Genomic DNA, 9,018 nt, shown 5'->3' with positions numbered 1-9,018 from the left:
TGTGTGTGTGTGTGTGTGTGTGTGTGTGTGTGTGTGTGTGTGAGAGAGAGAGAGAAGGATAGAGGGGAGAAAAGCACATTCACATGCTTCTGTCTGGGCTGAAAGTGTCTGCATGTCTTTATCCATGTATTTGTCTTTGCATTGTGTATGTGTGTGTGTGTGTGTGTGTGTTTGCCCCCACACCACCACATCACTAACCACAGGAAGAGTGGGAGAGGGAGAGGAGAGGTGGACCACGGAGCGGTTAACCTCATGACATCACAAGCTCCGAGCCGATTGGCTGCCGCCCGAGGCTGGAGGATTTATAAGCCAACCAGGAGCCTCAGTCTCAGCAGCAGCATCACTGAGCACCGAACAACATCCAGGGAAACCCAGGAGATAAACTAAAGACAAACCAAGTCTGCCTGTTTCTGCTCCACAGTCCGCAGCAGCTGAACTCCTGAAGCTTCCTCCGACTGCAAACAAGGTCAGAATGAATACATGACACTATATTTACAGTGTACAGTGTTTGGTTGGAGTTTTTCCTGCAGCACTGGTGGTGTGATGAGAGGTGGGACGACAGGTTAATATTTGCACAGGCTGCAGGAAATGCAGCTTTATTTAACTTAAAGAATACAATTCAGCAGTGTTGAAAGATCCAAAGTTCTTCCCTGCATTAGAAATACACTGGCCATAAGTATGTGTACAAATGTTTGTGGGCCTCTTAGTTCCAATTAAAAGAAATCTTAATGCTACATCATGCAATGACATTTTAGACATTGCAACAACTTAGAAAGGGCTGTTTAACCTCATGCACGAAGCCAGTTCTCTAAATGGTTTTCCCAATTTGGTGTGAAAGAACTTGACTGTCCTGCACAGAGACCTGAGCCCTATCCAACACCTCTGGGATGAACTGGAACACTGACTGTGAGCCAGGCCTCATCACCCAGCAGTGTTGGACCTCACCAATGCTCCTGTGGCTGAATGGGAACAAATCTCTGCAGCCAGGTTCTAAAATCTTACAGAAAGCCTTCCTGGAAGAGTGGAGGCTGATATAGCAGCAGATTAAGGCCCTTGGTTTTGAAAATGACCATGTTAGGTGTCCACATACTTTTGGCCATGTAGTGTATTTTCTGTATGGATTTCTTCTTCCAGCACCTTGAACAACAAGGAAAAGGCTGATTTTGCAAACATTTCACTGCAAAAAAATAATTTTACAGAAATATAATTTTTAAAAATGTTATATTCTTAATTCAGTTCAGTTTTATTTTATCTATATAGCCACCCCCAAGAAAAAATAAATGAAAATGAAATAGGAAAAAAATACCCTTTCTTTAGAAAAAAAAGCACTGTCCAAGCAAGTTAAAAAAATTTCTCTAAAACAGTTTATTGAAAAGACATGAAAAAGTTTGGTGCAACTAGTTCAACTCATATCAAACAAATAAAAAAAAATAACTAGTTTTCAGTGCTTAAAAAAATAGCACTGTAATCTGCCTCAAACAGTTACTTATAGTCACTGATATTCTTAAAACAAGCTCATTTAAATTAAAGGTCAGTGCAGATTACATTTTTTTTTCTTTTTTTTGTAAAAAAAATAGAAAAAATAACAATTTTTACTAGACAATAATCTTTTAAAGATTGTTTTGGGGTGTTCTTAATGTAAAGGGTCATTGCTTTGGAGCATACACAGTCCAGCTGCAGATCCCAGAGTTTTCTAACAACCTGCATCTTAAATTTGATTCTCAAACACATTTGTTCAACATTAACAGGAATCAAAAGTCAGCATTGAGCAAACTCACATTAAACTCGCAGAGCCACAAGAGGGTTTGGTTATCCGCCATAAAAGCTCTGCACTTTATTGCAGTTAATTATGAGTTCTTTTTAAAGACTTAACGATGGTGGAAGTCCATCTGTGATTGGTTGGAGGTGAAGCCGGGGGCGGCTGTACGGCTTTGATTGGCTGATTAGTATCACAGTGACACCGAGGCAGGAAGGGGAAGCTGTGGGCAGCAGGAAACTAATTTGGGGATTATGTGTCACATGACCAGGTCCAGCCCTGAGTAACCACACTGGATAAACACACTGACAACTCGTGCATACTGATTATCCACCAGCTCAGTCAGCAGTGTTTGGAACTGAAGAACTGAAGAGAGAGATGAGAGGCATCATCCTGTTACACCCCTTAGTCCACTCTCAAAACAAGAGCTGGGATGATTTGGGGTGTCTTGATGCTCTGGTAACCTCACAGTGATGACTCCAGGAAGTCAAGGCTCTTGTCTAAGAAATATACTGACCATTAGGTCTACCCTTCGAAAAACCTCAACTTCTTGTTTTCACACTTTGGTTTTTGTACACATTTAACAAAAGAGATATGACAGTTTAAGCTTTCAAGGGGCAGGTTGGCTACTTTTAGATAAAGCCAGGCAAACCGTTGTCCCCTTGCTTCCAGTCTTTATGCTAAGCTAAGCTAGTTCTGTGCTAGCTTTAGCTTCATATTTAGTCTACACATATGAGACTGGTATTGATCTGCTCATATAACAATATCAAAGAAAGCAAATAAGCATATTTCCAAAATGTCAAACTATTCCTTTAACCACCAGAGCTTCCTGTCTAACTCCCAACCTTTACCCTTACCTTAAACCCAATTCCAGCCTTAAAGGGACAGTTCACCCTTAAATCAAAAACACACATTTTACCTCTTACCTCTAGTGCGTTTTACACAAGATAATCCCCAGACCTTGTTGTGAGCAGTGTCATGGAGATTAAAGTTTGGACCTTGCACTGTCACAAGCAGGAGGCTTTCATCCATGAGTAGATGCACACTTCCTTCTGAGCAGTAATACGGTTGGCGGGTGTAGTTTGGTAGAAAGAAAATAGTTCCTACATGAAACCGCTCACAACACCGTCTGTAGGTTATCTTGAGTACCTGGGTCATAATTTCTGGAAAGAGACTTTGCTGTTGACTTTTTCAGATGTATTTTTTTGGCGCTTTGAACCCCTCAAGCCAAGTGCCATCTCGTTCCATTATATTAGAGAACAGGCAAACAACTCCAGCACTCAGCAACCCACACCAAAACAATAAAGATTGATAAATAGCACTACAGTATTTCGATTTTGGGGTGGACTGTCCCTTTAACCCTGTAACTAAGACTTAGTCTTCTCACAGTCCTTGGACGAAGTGAGGACCAGAAAAAAAAGCCCATACTCTTGAGGTCTGAAACTTAAATTGGGCCTCTCGAAGATAGACGTACAGAAATACACACACGCATACAGTCATATGGGCGTCTGTCATGTTTCTGCTGAACTGTGGCTTTCCAGTTTTAACCTGCTGAATTACACAGTATAGGAAGAGTCCATCATTAAAGATAGACGCAGACACTCCCACAGCGTACACGGAAAGGAGAACTTGTTACAATAAGGGAGGGGAAGAGAGGAAAAGAGAAGTGTTTTCAAAGCTGCTGTTAACAAGATTCAACTAGGTAGAGATACCTAGAAGTACTTTAAATGTCTGCTTCAGTAACTGTCAAATCCCAAGACCTAAACCAATAATGAAATGATTCCATTAACAAGTATTTTCTCTGCACCTAAGGCCTGATACTCACTAGTTCACCAAATGAGCATTACTCTTCTGTCCCCAACAGATGCACAGTTTCGTCCTGTTTTCTTGATGCTATAGTTTAGCATGTTGAAGAACAGAAGTAGCAATGAGTTTGTAGTGTCTAGTACACTGAGGTCTCTTATTTAAGGACATTTGTTTGCAGGAAACAGCTCTTTTTAATCTACCATAAAGTTTAATACTTCCTCAGAGGGTGCTTTGCAGGGTGATTGATGGAAATGTAAACTAGACTCTGACAGTAGCAGCTCTAAATGTCACTGGTTTTCTCCCTTAAATCCCACATTCGTCTATTTTCTCACATCTTTCGGACCAGGATCACCCAGAAACATCCTGTCTCATAGTTAAATAAACCACGCACCAAAACGATGTGATTTTCTCGCTCTGATGACAGAGACAATGTTTTACTATATTGAAACAGAGTTGTCAGGGACTCATAACCACTCATTCAGGGCTGTAATTAAAGACTTAATGACTTCCTGTAAACTACCAAGGTCTCAGGAGTGCCACTGCTAGTTAACAGTCGTGACCACGCAGCCTCCGTTTTTAGGAAAAGTTTACTGAGGCCAGACTAGCAGCTCATTTGAAGTTTGACATGTCATTGTGTTTCCTGTGAAGTTATTGCATCCGGACGATATTTTGGTGTCGCACAGTCATGATTATGTGTTATTGTTTTATTGTGCTGTACAATGATGTTTTATTGTGTGACTTCAACCTGCGTGTTTTTGGGTTTCTCCTCACGCAGACACCACAACTGTGACACAATGAAAGTGGCCATTGTTTTCGTTCTGCTCTTCGCCACAGTCCTCTGCCGGCCGGTGAGTCATTCACTCTGTCTAAGAACAGCGTTTGTCATTGTTTCACATTTGTTTCAATCCTTTTTGACATTAGTTTTTGTTTACTGACTACTTTCAATTCATCTTATGTATATTTGTGTTTGTTTTTAGGCGAGAAAAGTTTCCGTGAGCAGTTCAGAGAGCTCTGAGGAAGTGGTGAGTATTTGCAGAGAGACAGACTTCCACATTTTGAAGCTATCGCATTAGGAAAGCTGTACAGAAACAGCAAAAGTTGAACTTCCTCAACTGTGCAAAAATGATTTACGCTTGCTTGAGATGGGTTTTGCCTTTGTCAAAAAAGAGCTAATGCGATAAATGGGTTACGGAAACACTTTTGGCGAATAAGATGTAGCGACATCTGACTTACATGACTGATCAGCTTTATTTTCCAGTTATTCCCATGACAACATAAGCAAGCAGCATGAAACATGCCTAGCACTAGCTGACCTGAAAGAACAATTCAGACTTGCCTAATTAAAACAAATTCCTAAAGAACACACTCCATTTTCCTCTTATAGATTGGACACAAAATAAGTCGTCTTGGCCATCTAACCAGTTTGCAACCTCAACTTCTTATATCACCAACTTCTGACGAAACTAGCTGTTGCAAAGCCTAGTTCAGTTGCTCCAAAGCAGTTGATGGAAATGCCCCTAATTGCAACATTTCATTTACAAGTTAAGTGCTTAGAATGGACGATTAAATGGCAACACGACTTCTGACTGGTGTCGGTCGTGCCCACAGGTGAGACGACCAGCAGCTCCCCCTCTCAGGAGGAAGGCGGCAGAGGTTCCTCAGTACCGTGCACCACCTGTACAAGTAAAATACTCTTTTTGTCATACCATCACGTTCGATTTGTCCTTGAGGTTATCTCAGATTGGACATTTTTTAAAAGAAAAGCTGGGTTACAAACTGGTGGTGTGGAGTTTGAGAAATGTGAGCATTTAGGAATCAGGGAGGGTGTAATGAGATGCATTATGGGAAATGTAGGATCCAGTGTTTTTGGAGCTTGACTTTTAAAAGTCAGGATATTTCGGCCTCTGCTTTTTCGATTTTGACCATTCCCTTTTCAACATGTCTCTTGTGAGTCCTGCAACTTTATGGTAGTGCAACACAAAATCAGTGGAGTGCTCCTTTAAGTCTTGCATCAATGCTACTTGAGGGCTGGCCTTGTTAATACCTAGAGAGCACTCAGCAGGGGCCCAACAGTGTATCTATGAAACAAGTGACATGATTGAAAAAGCAATAAAAATAGTAAAAGGTAAAAAGAAGATTATTCACATATCTTGTGTCTCTCTCGTGTTGCAGAATGTTGTAGCAGCCGCAGCAGCAGCAGCAGGTGCTGCCCAGTCAGATGAGAGCACAGAGAACTCAGAGGAAGAGGTGAGAGACGTCAAATCAATATTTAAGATCAGAGCAATCATAATTTGTCAGGGAAACATCTTGTTTAACAATCAGATAACTCGTATGTCTGGTTTCCAGAGGTGTGCTGACATTTATGACTTTGTGTTTGAATGATTTCAGCAGCAAGCACCAGCAGAGGCTCTAGTAGAACTCAAATCTGTCAGCGCAGACACAACTTCAGCCCCTGACACGACCTCTGACAACAGCCAGGACAGTGAAGACAGCGACGACGATGATGATGACGACGAAGCAGAGGAGACTGTGAGTAAAAACCCTTTTTTGAGAGTTAAACTTCGGTTTCACTTCAGACAGAAACACTCGCTAATGCTATTTAAGCTAACAGCAACAGGCTAGTAGTTTTGCCGGATCTTTGTGCCAAATAAAATGTGGTAGAATATTAGAAAAGTAAAGGCCAAGTCAGTTAAAATGATTGACAAAGACGACATTGAGCAACAAAACATGCATAGTAAAGTCCGAGGAGGGAACATCCAACCTGGCTATCTGCCTGAATGCTCCAAACACCAAACCACATTTTCACCAACCAACTCTCTGATGACTCAACTCCCCCCTCTGTGTCTCCAGGAAACTGACGAGGATGAATCTAGCGACAGCTCAGAGTCAGGCGAGGCCTCCACCCCTGCTCCCGGCACCGACACCCCTGTGATTGTCACAGAGGAACCTGCAGCTGAAACCACTGCCGAGCCCATTGAGCCCACCATTGTTACTGACCAAGATTCAGGCCGCGGTGACAGCTTGGGAGGCTACCCCAGCGACTACAAGTCCATTGTCTACGTCGAGGACAAATCCTACCACAAGGTTCCTGTTCCCTACAAGTCCTACGAGTTCATCGGCAAGAAGGTGGCGTACGATATGACAGAGGGCAACGAGGTGGAGAAGTCAATGAAGGTGTACAAGGTACAGGCTAGTTTGAGCTTCGTAACAGTGTTGGCTTGTCCATGGAGTCTGAATCCAATTAAGCTAATGTAGCATGTGGTGCCGCATAGAATTACTACTCCAGTAATCATAAATGCTATCTTCTACATGGTACTACATTACCCTTGGCAATATGTGAGCGTTTCCAATATGCAGAATCAGAGCTGGGGCTTAAAAATGTAGCATGACCCCACAAAACTTCATGGCATGAATGAATTATTCTGCTCTCCTAGTTTCTTTGTGTAGTTTGTTCTGTGGACAGACAAATGAAATAATCCTTCCATCCCTCCTCTGCCTCACCTCCAGGCTGTTCAGGTCCACAATGATATCCTGGAGGAGGACACCAGCACCCCTGAGGTGGAGAGCCAGGGTCTCGACGCTTCCTCCGGCACCTCTCAGGACCAGGACGGCAGCCCCCGCCAGGCTGAGGTCCCAGAGGAGGAGAGCACCAGCGAGAGCTCCAGCACCCCAGAGGAAGAGGAGGAGGAGAGCGCCAGCACCACCAGCGACAGCGCCAGCACCAGCCAGGAGTCAGAGGACGAGGACAGCCAGAGCAGCGAGGAGGCCACAGCCACACCCGGAGCCGCTGACAGCGACTCAGATGAGAGCGATGAGAGTGACTCAGATGAGCAGGGGGCGGGACCCGACGCCACCACTGACATGCCAGTGGTCATCACTGCCAAATAAGCACTGCCCATCCAGGAAGTGGACGGTGGTGTCAGATAGAGTCACATAAAAAGCACACGCTGCATCCAGGTGCAAAGAGCCCCCTCCAGAGCCACCTTCCACTGTAGGGCCAAACAGGGACGGCCAAGGCTTCGTTATTATTGATTTCAATGTGTTCAGACAATGTTTATGTGATTATTTGTGCATCTTTTGGGAAGCAGAAATGCTTTTCCTTCAGGATTGTATTTAAATAAACCAATAACTCCTTCATCCTGTGGTCTGGTTGCCCTGGTAAATCCCACGTTTGACCCTGCAGGGGAAAAGTGGTAGGATGTCGAAACTGACGACTGCTACCTGCATCAGGAAGTCTGACCTCATGACCTTTGCCCCCTCCCCTCTCCCCTCTGTTACTGCAGGGTAAAAGGTCAGAACTGGAAAGAGAGTCCTGATATCTACACCAGCACCACACTGCATTTAATCATAACTGCAATATGCAAACCTACATTGTTTTTGTGCTTCGAGAGAAAAGTGCACGGTTTATTTAAATACTTGTAATCATTTCAAGCGTAATAAAATTTAAACTTGACATTAAGCCACACATTTGCTGCCTGTGTGGCTTAGCTTTGTTGCTCGCTAGTATCAAACCTGCTGGTGTAGATAAAAGGATGTAAACCCAGAGAGCTCACCATCTATCACAGGGTCCAGTCAGGTGTAGATGCAGTACACACACGCACGCACGCACGCACACACACACACACACACACACACACACACACACACACACACACACACACACACACACCTGTTCATTTGCACAGTTACCTACTTACACTACATGTTGTTTGTCCCATGTTGTTTACTGTAATGTATCATATTGTACCTTTTCTAAAATATTAATAAAGATCTTTTTCATAAAAAGAGAAGCTGGTTGTTTACATTTGTTTTAGAAGTTAAGACAAGAAGAGTGGTGAGGCTGAGAAGATAATAGATAATAAAGAATAAGCAAAGCAGGACTGACATTTTGGGTAATATGCCTATTTGACTGGGATGAGGAGATAAGAACAGGAGGTGCTTAGCTCAATATAAAGTCTGAGATTAAGGGGAAACAGCCTGGCAAGAAAACTTTAAACAGTGCTAGAATGTGTTTAATTACAGATATTAACAGATGTAAAAATTACATATTAGGTTTTAGTTTGATGGTGTTTATCCATCCGCCATGCATTTAGTGCAGCATCTCAATCGGCAGCATCTCAATCTTTCAACTATTGTACCCCAAGACATACAGTAGTTACTGAATGTAACTCCCTGTAAAACCACAATTGTCATCGTGGACAGAGCCATGCTAGCTGTTTAGCCCTGCTTCCAGTCTTTGTGCTAAGCTAGGCTAATTGCATCCTGACACCAGGGTTCTCATTTATAAAACAGTGCGCAGGATCTTGTACATACAGACAAAAGCCAAAAATGGCGTGCGCCAAAAAATATTTGACAATTTCTACAATCAGGCCTCCATCTCACCATCTGTATCTCCATTTTTATGGGCATTGGTCAAAGTTTCTCCCATCAAGTCTGCTTTTATAGATCACCACTTT

General features: G+C 42.9%; 1 protein-coding gene across 1 annotated transcript; it reads left to right on the top strand.

The window, feature by feature from the left end:
* Positions 1–357: 357 nt before the first annotated feature.
* Positions 358–8,225, top strand: spp1 (secreted phosphoprotein 1). Its single transcript, XM_050052313.1, has 8 exons — positions 358–466; positions 4,338–4,410; positions 4,540–4,584; positions 5,171–5,245; positions 5,735–5,809; positions 5,951–6,091; positions 6,413–6,745; positions 7,070–8,225. Exons 2-8 carry the CDS (start codon positions 4,357–4,359, stop codon positions 7,448–7,450), a joined length of 1,104 nt encoding a protein of 367 aa, XP_049908270.1. The 5' UTR covers positions 358–466; positions 4,338–4,356; the 3' UTR covers positions 7,451–8,225.
* Positions 8,226–9,018: the final 793 nt, after the last annotated feature.

This window comes from Epinephelus moara, chromosome 9, assembly GCF_006386435.1.
Source record: "Epinephelus moara isolate mb chromosome 9, YSFRI_EMoa_1.0, whole genome shotgun sequence".
Classification (NCBI taxonomy): domain Eukaryota; kingdom Metazoa; phylum Chordata; class Actinopteri; order Perciformes; family Serranidae; genus Epinephelus; species Epinephelus moara.
The sequence above is the reverse complement of the archived record's forward strand: the minus strand, read 5'-3'. Positions and strand labels throughout refer to the sequence as shown.